At 38.1% G+C, this 12944-nt stretch overlaps 1 protein-coding gene across 3 annotated transcripts; it reads left to right on the plus strand.

The window, feature by feature from the left end:
* The first annotated feature begins 45 nt into the window (after positions 1-45).
* Positions 46-11556, plus strand: PLEKHA3 (pleckstrin homology domain containing A3). 3 transcript variants are annotated; one of them, XM_027731485.2, is made up of 8 exons: positions 46-237; positions 2677-2793; positions 4179-4334; positions 4965-5101; positions 6086-6250; positions 7379-7422; positions 7957-8072; positions 9686-11556. In XM_027731485.2, exons 1-8 carry the CDS (start codon positions 198-200, stop codon positions 9811-9813), a joined length of 903 nt encoding a protein of 300 aa, XP_027587286.1. In that variant the 5' UTR covers positions 46-197; the 3' UTR covers positions 9814-11556. The 3 variants fall into 3 exon arrangements, with proteins under 3 accessions (XP_027587286.1, XP_039243919.1, XP_027587287.1); XM_039387985.1 differs by lacking the exon at positions 46-237 and adding an exon at positions 527-571; XM_027731486.2 differs by lacking the exon at positions 46-237 and adding an exon at positions 574-652.
* Positions 11557-12944: the final 1388 nt, after the last annotated feature.

Genomic DNA, 12944 nt, shown 5'->3' on the forward strand with positions numbered 1-12944 from the left:
GAGCGCCCCGCGGGGCGGGCGGCGCCGCTGGGGCCGCCGCGGCCGCCGCGGCCGCCGCGCCTGAGCTGAGCGGCTCCGCCTCCGCGGGGGGGAGGCAGCGGCGGGGCCGGCAGGGGAGCGCCATCCACGCGGCGGCCGCGGCCGCCCGTTCCCTGCGGCGGAGCAGGAGGATGCGGCCCGGCGCCGGGCTCTGAGCGATGGAGGGGGTCCTGTACAAGTGGACCAACTACCTGGCCGGTAGGCGGGGGGCCGGGCCGGGGGGCGGTGGTTGGGGTTGGGGTGTGGGTGAGGGGCCCGCGGCGCCGGGAGGGCTCGGCCTCGCCCGTGACGCGCCGCCGCCGCTGCCTCGGGGGGTCCCGCGGGCGGCCGGGGCTGTTGGTAACGCGCTGGCTCAGACAGCGCCTGCCGTTTGTGCTCGGAGCCCCGGCGGGCGGCCCTGAGGCGGCTGGAGCCGGCTCCGTGCCTGGGCCGGGGGCCGCGCCTGACGGCGGTGCCAGCGCTCCCCGCGGTGCGGCCGGGCCGGGCCCTCCCTGCGGGCACCGGCGCGGCCCCGGCCCCCCACGGGCAAGGGGTGCGTGGGCCTCGGCCTTGCTCCGGGAGCGGCCTGACCGAATCTCTCTCACGACTTGGATTGCTCTCAGCAGGACAGGCTGTAGGGAGCTCCTGTATCCCAACCTGTAAAACATATGATAAACTTTAGCTTCACAAAATGCATTTTTTAGAAGCGCTGCAGACAAAAAATGCACCAAATGCCAGCATTTGCCAGCAAAGCTCTGGTTTTGTTTGACTGGTCCTCTGCTGTGATAGACACCATCTCCCTCTGGAGCAGGCAGTGGACAGGGTGAAACAGGTTTCTCCTCTGATACTGTGAGAGGACTCTGGAGGGGTCTTTCCAGAGCTGATCAACACTGGATCACATACTGTGCTTAATTGTGCCTTGGCAGTATCTTCTTTGCCCTCTGGTTCTTGTGGATCTGCTTTTTAGTTGCCATTTTGCATTTAAAAAGAGTTGTATGCTTACTGTTATAGCTAGTAAATAAAAAAAACCAAACCAATTACATGTTATTATTTCTTTATCACAAAGTGGTGATATGATGTAGTGGGGCCTGGTCTTGCACTTTTTCAATTAATGTTACAACTCGTAATGACACCTGTGCTGCAGCATGTCCAGAGAAGGGCAATGGAGCTGGGGAAGGGTCTAGAGAGTAAGTCATGAGGGCAAGCTGGGGGAGGCTAAGCCTGGAGAAGAGGCTCAGGGGTGACCCTATCACTCTCTGCAATTCCCTGAAAGGAGGAATTTCTTCACTGAAAGGAATGGGCTCACCAGGGAGGTGGTGGAGTCACCATCCCTGGAGGTGTCCAAGAAACAAGTGGACATGGCACTTAGTGCCATGGTCTAGTTGATGAAATCAGAGATTGGACTCGATCTTGGGGGTCTTCCAACCTTAAATGATTCTATGATGATAGCATTGTAAGAATGTGAATAGTATGAAACCTTTAGCTGATTTCAAGGATTTGTTACCTGAGTAAGCCCTCTGTGTTGAAGTACACTGTTGCTGGATGGCTGCAGCTTGCTCTGTTGGGATGGCAATTGGGAAGCACCATGGACCACACTGTCGTATCGTCAAATGCATTTAGTTCTTGGCCACACAGTTATTGCCATTCCAAACCCTAAGCCGAGTAGGAAGTTAAATTTTGGTGTGGAGTTGTAAAACAGAGGGATAATCTGCTCCTGTTGTACAGCTGACCCAGACTGTAATGGGCTGTATAATGGTTATGCTCTACTGGAATATGGTAGTGCAATGTTATTTTTAGAAACAAAGGTGATTTACTAGGCAAAATGGTTTGCATTTAGTTGTATTAGAAATTAGGACGTCTATTCCAGTGAGTATTGAGTTTTATGAAATAGAAAAAAAAAGAGAAAGAAAAAAAAAGGAATGCTAATATACTTTAATCCAAGAAGGCCCATGACAGTAATTTACTGTGTGGCGTAATGCTGCATAGACTGCTCAAAGATATTTGTGTCTATGCATAAATTGCTCTGTTTTGTAGATGTAGTGAAGTCAGAGATCGTTATATAATTTTACTAATGCAAAGCTGGTGAAAACATTAGTAGAGGAGCTGGTGTATACTGTCCTCACAAATGGATCTAGGAGAATAAGCCATGAGTTCTACACACAGTGCCTGACATATGATTGTTGTTGGGTAATGGAACTGGACTACTTTGAGCAGAAGAGACCATAGCATAGGAGTTGGTGACATCAGTCATTTATTTGTATCTTACGAAGAAGTTCCTACAATCTTAAGAAAGTCTACCTGAAAAATATACTTGAATGAAAATAGTTTTTCAGAGGTGTGTAATTTATCAGTCTTCAAAACAGGATTTCTTGGTGGCTAAATTAAAATTTAATTTTTCTTTAAAATGGAATATAGTGAAAACAAATACTGGTGATCTTGCATCCAAAAAGAACGGGAGTGAAATATCCATATAACACTAGTCTGGTTATAGAGCAGCTCTGGTCTTCAGACTGCACAGATTGTCTACTTCCTGGTGTGTTACAAGGATAATTTAATGTTTGCCTCTTTAATAAAAGTTTTAACAGCCAAAGAGATGAATTTGATTTACAATTTAGTAATTAGACTAAACTTTCCTTTTCATGTTTTTGATCTTGCTAGGTTGGCAGCCTCGGTGGTTTGTTTTAGACAATGGGATATTGTCATACTATGATTCCCAGGATGATGTTTGCAAAGGCAGCAAAGGAAGTATAAAGATGGCTGTGTGTGAAATAAAAGGTAAGAATTAATAGTTCTGCTTGAGGAAATTTTAGCTGCCAGGGAAATAGAAAAGGTCACTCAGCATACATTTTTGCAAGTTTTTCTTCCTCTTTTTTGTTTATCTGTAGTTCAGTGTGACTGCTTCATAGTTCACAAATAATAATGAATGTGAATAGAGCTCTGTTTTGAGATTTAGAACCCACCGTATTTTTTTTTGTTTTAAACAGTTGTGTACATGTGGCTCATGCCAGAAGTTACCTCAGCTAGTTGTTTAGTTCTAGTGCTTTTCCCTCCTATGACCAGCGATAGGGACTGAATCATGGATGCTAGTTTTCCAGAAGAGCAGCAGCAGTGACCCAAAAGGTCATAAACCAGAGATGTTTTGTCCTTTGTTTTTCTGAGTCATTTTTACTTTTGTCACTGTTAGCAGCTGCCCATGGGCACAGGTGATGGCAGTATTTGAGTTAGTACATGAACTGTTTGTGCCAAACTGTGAGTTTAGGTTGTTGTGTAGTCTAAGCTTAGGTCAACCTCCTTGGCTAATAGCAAGACATTGTCTAACTCTCCACTGCTGTTAACTCTTGACCTCTTTTCAGATCCCTGCAGATAACTGGGCTTGTGATGTGGGTACTTATATGTTAAAAAATGGAACTTGTTTTACATGGACCACCAAGTATTTTTCATGTGATAACTCCTTTTCGTTAGTGTTTCCTTGGTGTAGATGAAATCAGTGATGTAAAGTGGGGAAGATAATTTTTTTTTTTGACCATTTGAGTTGTTCATTTTGCTTGTCATCTTGTTCCTTTGGTGAAGGAAAGATAATAGCTGAAGTCTGGATTTGGGAGAGTCTCCTGCATCCGTGGCTAGTGGGGACTACATCTGAAGGAACTGTGGTCAATAACATGAAACTTGGTAGAGTATTCAGTTAAAAATGTAGTACTGAATATAATAGATTGGAAACAAAGTCCACCTCAGTTCTTGGCTCTTCTACCTGAGACCAGATTTCATCTAGAAGAGAGATTATTTCAGTTTTTATCTAATCTCCTGTTAATACCTGTAACTGCGGCAAAGCTCTTCAGTTTGCCACATTTAGACCAGGTTTGGAATACAGCAGTTATTACAGACTCATACACAGTGTATTATTAATGAAGAAAGGGAACCCCCTTCTACTGGAGTCTGGCCACTGCTCAGTGTCAAGTCTCTTGACAGGACGATGTGCTGGGCAGAAAGGTTGAGCAGCTTTGGGCTTTTTCATAGTTGGCAGTGATGCACTGTGATGTAGTGTATACTGTGGGATTGTCATAAACATTTTAAAATACTTTGGTAAGTATTTAATAGATAATTTTATGGAGTTGAGGGTTTTTTTTCTTTCAAAAAAATTTTTTTTTCTCTTCTATCACAAGTTCATGCAACAGACAACACGAGAATGGAGCTAATCATCCCAGGGGAGCAGCACTTCTATATGAAAGCAGTTAATGCAGCTGAAAGGCAAAGATGGCTGGTAGCACTGGGGAGTGCAAAAGCCTGTTTAGCAGATACTAGAACAAAAAAAGAAAAAGGTATGTGCGTCACCTAGAGTATATTACTTTTTCAGATACTTGTTTTCAGATGACCATAGTGCAAATATTGTGATACAAAGTCACTATTACTGTCTTTTAATATAAATTGTAGTTATTTCTAGTAATCTCTGGTAAATTCCCCCTCCATGTTTGAGTTAGAAGAGGTCAGTTGAGGTGACTTCTTAAGAAGCTGAAATACCAGCAGTGTATTGTTGCCACAAGAACAAACATACTGTTTGTAGCTGTTGTGAAGCCATTTCATTTCTGGCACTTTGACTATTATTTTTTGTGTAATTTTTCTTGGATGGCTTAATGTAACCATTTCCGGCCACTGCGGTGGGTATAAATTTTATCCAGTAAATTTTTCTACGGCACACTGCAGCTAAGAAAGATTTCAACTTTATTTTTCTTGGTAATATGCCTTTTTCTTAACAGTCATTAAATTAGCATCAGTTATCCAAAAGTAGAAACTATTGTCTGCTTCAAGTACAGTTCTTGACTCATTGCAGATCCAATTTTCCTCAAAACTAAGTGGACATTTAAGTGAATTTTTAAATGAAAAGTGCTTAAAATTACCATGTATACATACATCGTAGACAATAAATTGATATTTCCTTGTTTTTTTAATAGAAATAAGTGAGACCAATGAATCTCTTAAAACCAAAATGTCCGAACTTCGTCTCTACTGTGATCTTTTAATGCAGCAAGTTCATACCATACAAGAATTTGTTCACCATGATGAGACTTGCTCTCCTCCCAGCATTGAGGTACAGAATTTCTAGAATGTCATTGGAGAACCTAATTATATAATGCAGCTCAAGTTACTGTTGATGTCTTATGCCTTTTTCATCTCCCTAAGGTTGGGAAACTTAACCTAAGTGCAATTTTTGAGAGCTTGTGTGTATATATACTAATGGTGATTTTTTATGTGTGTAAAGTACCTGGATGTTTAAATGTAATTGTACCATGTTTTAGGAAGCAGTTGTGTTTCTGAGCCATTTTATTAAATGGCCAGAAGAGCTGTTTTATGAGCAAGGCAATATTTTGTCTTGTTTGGCATCTCTGTTATGGCCAGTGTAGGTGAAACAATCTCGTTTGTCCATTCTTACTTCCTTGTGTAGGAGAGTATTCCATTTTTTTTTGAGTGAAAGCTAGTGTTACAGGTATTGGAAACCTGCAGTGCAGGTATCTCTGAATGTGTACAAGTACAATACTAGAACACTACTATTGCACTAGTACAATACTGGATTGTATTTCTGCTTTTGAATGAAAGTTGGTACTGGAAATTATTAATGGCTTCATTCTTTACACTCCTGAGCAGAGTGGGGACAATGTTATTGGTCACTTAGAGCAAAGCAAGGGGTTGATGGTTAGTCACAGCAGAGCAAATTGTCAGTTTACAGGAGATGAAACTGTCCTGCAGGCTTCTGAGTGCTAAAACTGTTCACGCTTCCTTCTGCAATTCATTTGTTTCACTAAGTGATCTTCTGATACAAGGTAGTCACTCTGAGATATGCTTTGCAGTAAGGTGTTGGCTGGTAAAGAAATTCAAGTGTCAGAAAGAATTTACAGTGCTGTCACATTGGTTTCTTAAATTGACCTCATTGTAAGGTGCACATTTGAATAGGAAATGGAAGTTCTTAGCAGTAATGAGGGAAATTAGTATGCATGGGAGTGGTGGTGGGGAGAATTGTATTTGCATATTTTCATTTTTTTTTCTTGCTTATGTTTGTGCTTTCATTTATTTTCAGAACATGAATGAAGCTTCTTCCTTGCTTAGTGCCACATGTAATACATTTATCACAACACTTGAAGAATGCGTGAAGATTGCTAATGCCAAGTTTAAGCCAGAAATGTTCCAGCTGCCTCATCCTGATCCCTTGGTTTCTCCTGTGTCACCATCACCTATTCAAATGGTTTAAACATTTTGAAATACTATCTTTTTTAGTGTCATATTGTTAGTTGGACTGGGGGGAGGAGTGGCAGAAGGCTGCTGTTGCCATGTGCTATGATGTCAACAGTTGAAATGTTGACTCTGTTATAACTCAGAACTGGTCCTAACTATAAATCAATAATTTTCCATTCCCAGTCTTTGTTTGCTAGTCTTTACATCATCAGAGTAATTTATCGTACCTGTCAAGCCCCTGTAGTGAGGTATCTCATAAATGAATGAGGTTTAACTTTTCCTCAGTCCAGCTGTTTTTTTCAGAGTGCTAGCTCTACACTGATCCTAAAAATTTTATAATCTCACCTCCTGTTTAAGTGCTTCATGGCTTGAAGCACTTCAGCAAGATAGCATATGTTTCAGTGTATATAAGTGAAGATGTTTGTATTAATCTAGTGTGACCTTATTTAACAAAAAAGATAAATAATGGTAAAAATCTTACTTGTATAACTATTCACTACTGATTATTTCCCTTAGAAGGACAGTGTATAGGGAATCATCTTAAATGTTTTCTCAGTTGTATGTATGGATTCCAAGATGAGCTATAACATGGAATTTTGTTGTGGGAATCTCTTTGCATTTGCATCTTTTGTCTATTTATCTTTAATCAGTTTACTTACAAAGCTGATCATTATGATTTAAATTAATAACTTCCTTTGATATGCATAGAGATTTGGCAGTGATATCAGAGAAACCACAAGGAATCAAGAGGCAGGATTTGGCTTTATTGTGTGATAGGAAATTTAAGCATCTATTGGTAAATGTCTTCTGTATATCATAGCAATTAAGAAATGGCTCTGTGAGTAACTTTGGTGCAAGAGGGAATGAGTTCCATAGAAATGAGGTAGTATTTTTTCATAGTAACCTATTTCCCATGTGAGTGTTCTAGAACTTTTGATATTGATGGCAATCCATCTGTTTTCATATAGTTAAATCAGATTTTTAACTAAGAATGGTTACTTTTAATAAAAAAAAATTGCCTTCTCTCTTTGTAGAGACTGTAAGTAAAAAATAATGTAGATATGCGTATTATTCTCATAAGTAGCTTGTAACATTTTGTTGTGGTTTGTGGTTTGGAATTTATTTTTTCTCCCCCTAGATGAAGCGTTCCGTTAGCCACCCTGGTCCTTGCTATTCAGAAAGGTAATTTTCTGTTTCATTAAGCTTTTTTCTTATGTCTCAAAAGACCTCCCTGAACTTGCTAGCATTAAAATCAAAATGGGAGAATTGTTTGCTTGGGAAAAAAAAATTAAAAGTCATAAATTGATCTAATTTTGAAAACAAATGTCAGTAGCAAATAATGTGTCTGCTGTTTCTAATATACTACAAAAATTTCTTCGTGCTAGAAACTTTATGTAAATGACTTATTCTGACAAGTTCATGAAATTAGACCTAGAGCTTGAAACACTAACATTTTTTTTGAGTCAGTATTTCAGATTCTCACATTATTTTCTTCTGCATGCAAAGATTATATTGCATTTTTATTTCCATTTTGAGGCTTTACAGCTGTGAAATTAAGACTGTTAACTGTGCCATTTTTTAGTCTAGTATAGTGAAAAGCATTGATAGTTAACAGTGTAATCTAAGTGCCAAAGTTATTCCAAATTTAAAGTATATTAAATTTGTTTGGGTTGTTACAGCTTTTGCTTACTAAATACATCTCTTTTTTTTTTGTAGGATTAATCACTCTGTAAAAGAACCAGGTTCATCTGTTCACCGATTTTCTCAGCGACGCAGAAGAACATACTCAGATACAGAATCTTACAGTGATACACCTTCTGAAGATTCTCAGAGTAAGTTGGAAAGGGGCCTTAGTTTTCTTTGTATCTTTCTGTACAATTTATTCCCCTTTTTACAGCAGCTGTTCTAGTGCTGATATCAGCAGAAGGAAAAAAGTTTATTATTAGTTACTTAAAGTTTTGGTTTTAAGATTCCTGTATTATAAATGAAGGCACTTCTGTAGTTTGTTAGCTGGCTGATTTGTTCTGGCTTCCATACTTATTAAAAAGGATCTTCCAACTGGAGTAGTTATATTGAAATCAGTGGGACTACTGGCAAGATAAAATAGAGACACAATCAGAAGAGGGTTGTTTGTACTAATAGGCTCTTCCATGAACGATGTTCTGGTAAGTGATGTGGAATACTGCTGTTTGCCACCTGCTTGTCCCAAAAGAAATTCTCCTTTTTGTGACCCCTGTGAGTGGTGGGCGGTAGTTTCCACCAGTGCATTGTGGAAAGATGGTTCATTTCAGTGGCTCCTTGTCTTTGGTAGAGAACTGTTCTGAAGGTGTGCAGCCTTGCCAGTAATAAAGATCATGATCAGAATATTATTCCCTCCTAATTAGATGGGCTGTCTGAGTTAGTAGCCAGTTCTTCTGTGGATTTTCCTTTTGAATCTTGCTGTCATTTTGATTTTATCATAGCTCCTCTCAGGCAGACTCTTAATTTGACCAGTTCTTCTTCATTACTCCTGGTTTTGCCTTGCTTCCTTTTGGAATACCTACTGCCTCACTTGGATTTAAAAAGCCTGAGGCCTCTGCATGGTTGAAAGCCCGTGTGAGCAGGAAGTGATAGTAATGCTTTACATTCTATCATGAAGCATGTATTCACACTTCAGTGCCATTTCATTGGGTTTTTGATACATGTTGCATGGTGACCACCTCTTTCACCTGATTCATCTGCCCCAGCATAGGGTATGCCAGTATGTATCTCAAGCTAATAAACTTAGTTTAAATCCTGTTCTGTGTCTGATGACTAAGGTAGGTGTGTATCAGTTAGGCTTCTGGTAACACAAGCCTTTGCTGTTACCAGCTGGGCCTTCTGGTGTTGGTTACCCAATCTGACTTAGGACTGCTGAGAAGAGGCTTTGTCTTACAAGTTTCTGCTAATACAGTTCCTTACTATTCAGCTCTAGTCTCTAGCTCAGCTTTTCTGTTTTTTTGTTTTCTTTTACTGTTTTAGAAGTTCCCTCTGCTACCTGCCAGTTATCTTAGTTCCGTTTCTTTCCTGTCACGTAGCCTAGTAATACCCAAGTTGCAGTAAGTCACCCATTTCATTTTAATAATAGAAAATATTTTAATTAAGTCAATGCTTGTCAATGCATCAGTTCTTTAAAAAAAAAATCATGTATTCCTCATGAAGAATATGTCTGCACCTCACAGGTTACTGTCTTTCCTAATGTAAAAAATCATTGTATATGAAAAAATTACTTGATTTATGCTGGCTGAACAGTCTTCATCTCCATTATCCTTGGGCATGATATTGATGGAAATCTTTCAGGACAAGTCCAGAGTAATTACACTTCTGATTCCTTATGTATAGGAAATACTTAGCAAATAGAATAATTGATAGATTGGATGATATGTTTTAGGGGTTGAAAATTAAATACTTATTGATCCCTTCACAGGATCTGCTCACTGTTCTAGAAGTGCTGTCAATGGAGATCTAGTATCATCAACCATTCCTGAAGAAAATAAATCAGTGTCAAAGGAAAGATCTGAACTGGAAGAGACTCTTTCATCCTTTTCCTCGTGAAACAACTGAAAGTATTCAATTTTCTATAAATAATGCTATGCAAAAGCTGCTGTAATTATACTGTTGTTATAGGAAGTAGTAATTTCCCTTTTTAGAAGGATTTCTCTGCACTTTATAGAATAACATAAATACTATCTTTGAAGTGTATTTTATCTTTATATAGTTTATTTGCAAGAGTATTTTCCTAATATTTCACAGTTTGAATGTGCATTTTTTGGAACAAATGATGGCTTTAACAGATAAGCATCCACATTTGTAAACGTAGCTCTTTTTAAAAAGTGTGAAGGTCTGACTGATACGTTAGTAAACATGCATTATAAACTTCAGCAAAAATTTTCATTTTTTTGGAGAAAATGGGACTTGTGCCCTGGGCCTCTTGGTCATTTGTACCAGGTCATCCACCCAGAGCTGTGATTGGCCCCACAGTAGCTTTTTTTGCCAGTGTAAGGGCTGTGGGAATGGGCACTAATGGGTCTCTTCTAGCAGCTTGACGGTAATTGACATTGCCGCCTTTTCAAATACACGGATATACATAATCCAGTCCTTATTTTTAGCCAATGAAAGTAGAAATATTTAGTGTATTTTTCTAAACAAATGTATAAAAATAACTTAATATGAAGTATTTGTACCAAACATGGGATATTTAATAATTTTTATTTATTTATTCTTTTTTGCATCAAAAATTTCTACCTACTTTCAGTACTAAAGATCTGAAGATCTACTAAAGGCTTCAAATGTGCATAAATTGTTTCTGGGGTGTGTAGTATCACAAGTAGTTAATACAGCACCGTTAAGATTTACTCTACTTAAGATGTATTTTTAGCAAAGTATTATAGAAGCAAGAGCTAAAATGTTAGACTGTTTTAAGCTGCTGTTGTAATGAATATTTGTATCTATATGTGTTTTATTTATGACATATTTATACAATAGGGAGCTTCTGTTTTTGTGTCTCCTTTATATCATTTGAGGATGGTATACACCAGAAGATGGATTCTGCTCTCAGTTACATCAGTTTAAATTTTACATTAACTGTAAGTGAGGTCAGAGTCTGACTCTCTTAATAATTAATTAGTAATATAGTATAACAGTGCCTACTAGCACCTTGGTCCAGAAGGTTCTTAATGTTAACATTGTAAGCTTTTGGGGATTTTTTGGGTGTTTGTTTAGGGATAAACTTGGTCTATAAAGTCTTAGCTGTAGAGCACTTTAAGCAAGCCATTTACTCTTTTTGATTTACACAATTGATAAATAGATGTACAGGGTTTTTTGCACTCAAGCACATACCAAAATCTGTTTTTATAATCAGATCTTCTTTAATTTGGTTTAACTAGTCTTCCTTTTGTGTATATAAATAATTTGGTGGTTTTGAAGTGGGTTGGAAAGGAGAGATGGGAATGGGAGCTTTCCTTATAAATTTTTGGAATGTTGATTTATCTAAATCAAAATAGGTCCAAATGTTGGGGAAAAACATATGAGCTGTTGCCCACATATAAAATGCCAGTTTATAAACCATTATGCCAGGTTCAAGTGGGATGGAATGGTTTGTACAAGGGATTTGTGGATACCAGCTCAGAGCAGTCATTTGTGCTCAGTTCTTTCAGTTTCATACAAACTAGAATATGCATATCAGCCACACATATGCTTGTACATTTTTTCTGAATGTTTGCTTTAATGTATTCTGTATGACACGACAATTGTAAAAAAAAAAGGTATTAAAAAAGATGTTCAGAGAAGTAAACTACATATTGTAGTGAGACTGTTGTCTTGAATCATATGCTGTCTTAGAGCTCCTTTTTGAAATTTCACTGAGGTTTCTGCCAGCTCGTATAGTGTTAAGTATATGTCGCATTGACAGATTTTTTTTTCCTGGCTTTCAACTACTACAAAGAAGAGAGTTTGGACTTCAAATTGTGCAAAAAAAAAATCTGAGATCAGTGTATGTAGTAGTAAATAATAATTTGAAACACTGCTATAATACAAAAGTTGTAATGATCAGATTCAAGCACGGAATTTGCATGTAATTACTTCTTCACTGTTTTGCGTTTCTCCAGGTCACTAAAGCCATCATTTCAACTTTCTATATGTATGTGATATGTTCCTGCTAAAGTTAAATCAGCTTTTTAGATATGACTGTGCCAAACATCCTAAAATGTATTTCAGTGAAATCAGTGAAGATGATATGCTGTGATACTTTTGGCATATGGGGCTAAGAAGTAATTTCTGAAAATGACGCTTACCTGGCTGAATCACAATAATTCATGTACAGTAAGACTAAAAATATCTGGATGTTCTCACATTTTCATTTCCAAGTTTAAGGAGAGCTTATCAGGAATGCTTAATTGTATCACTAATTATACAGTGGAGAATGAGAGCTGAACCTCAACACAGAATATGTAGTTAGTACTTTTAGTTTTGATCTCATGTGCTTCTGAAGAGATCAATCTGAAATTATTTTTTTTAAAACAGTATTTATCACTTAAAGAGTATAAGCATAGTATCTATTTAGGTGAAAAGTGATAACTTCTAATTATATATCTGAAGTTTCTAACTTCAGATAATTAGAAATGGAATGCTTAGATATTACCAGCTTATAGTATAATGAATTAATGGTCAGGCATGCAATGATTTGGAGAGCTGTGAATACTGAGATTACAGTGTTCAGGGGCTTTACTGTAAATTAATGCTTGTGTTTTTTTCAACTTAATAATTCAGCTTCACTTTTCTAAACTTCTTTTTTTTCTCAGAGAAAGCAATCTTTGGGATAAGAATATTTCAGAGGTTGCTTCTGCATAAATTTTTTGTACTTCATTAATTTAAAAATTGAATTCTATTTATGTATCTATTAAGGTTATTTGCACAAATGATAATTTTTGCTCCTTATGCCCCTCTCAGTTTAAGTATTCTAGTGTAGCTGTTGTTCCTGCCAGTATAAATTAGAAACTTTTAAAAGGGGTATAATACCTGAATAAAGGAAATACTCGTGTCTGAAAACTAACTAAACTGTGGTAAAATGAATCTCTCAGTTATTATGGCTATCCACTGTCACAGTTATTCTTCTCAGGCTGCCACATGTAAAGTGTTAGTAGAAAATTTATAGCTCTATAGTAGGATTTATACAGCAACTCACGGAG

Source organism: Pipra filicauda, unplaced genomic scaffold (assembly GCF_003945595.2).
Source record: "Pipra filicauda isolate LSUMZ 115617 unplaced genomic scaffold, ASM394559v2 scaffold5_size6683894_pilon, whole genome shotgun sequence".
Taxonomy (NCBI): domain Eukaryota; kingdom Metazoa; phylum Chordata; class Aves; order Passeriformes; family Pipridae; genus Pipra; species Pipra filicauda.

Excerpts from the sequence above, each read along its gene's own strand:
- PLEKHA3 (XM_027731485.2), top strand. The coding sequence starts at position 198 with ATGGAGGGGGTCCTGTACAAGTGGACCAACTACCTGGCCG. Across the intron at positions 5,102-6,085 it reads GCTCTCCTCCCAGCATTGAG|AACATGAATGAAGCTTCTTC; the intron begins GTACAGAATTTC and ends ATTTATTTTCAG. Across the intron at positions 6,251-7,378 it reads CACCATCACCTATTCAAATG|ATGAAGCGTTCCGTTAGCCA; the intron begins GTTTAAACATTT and ends TTCTCCCCCTAG.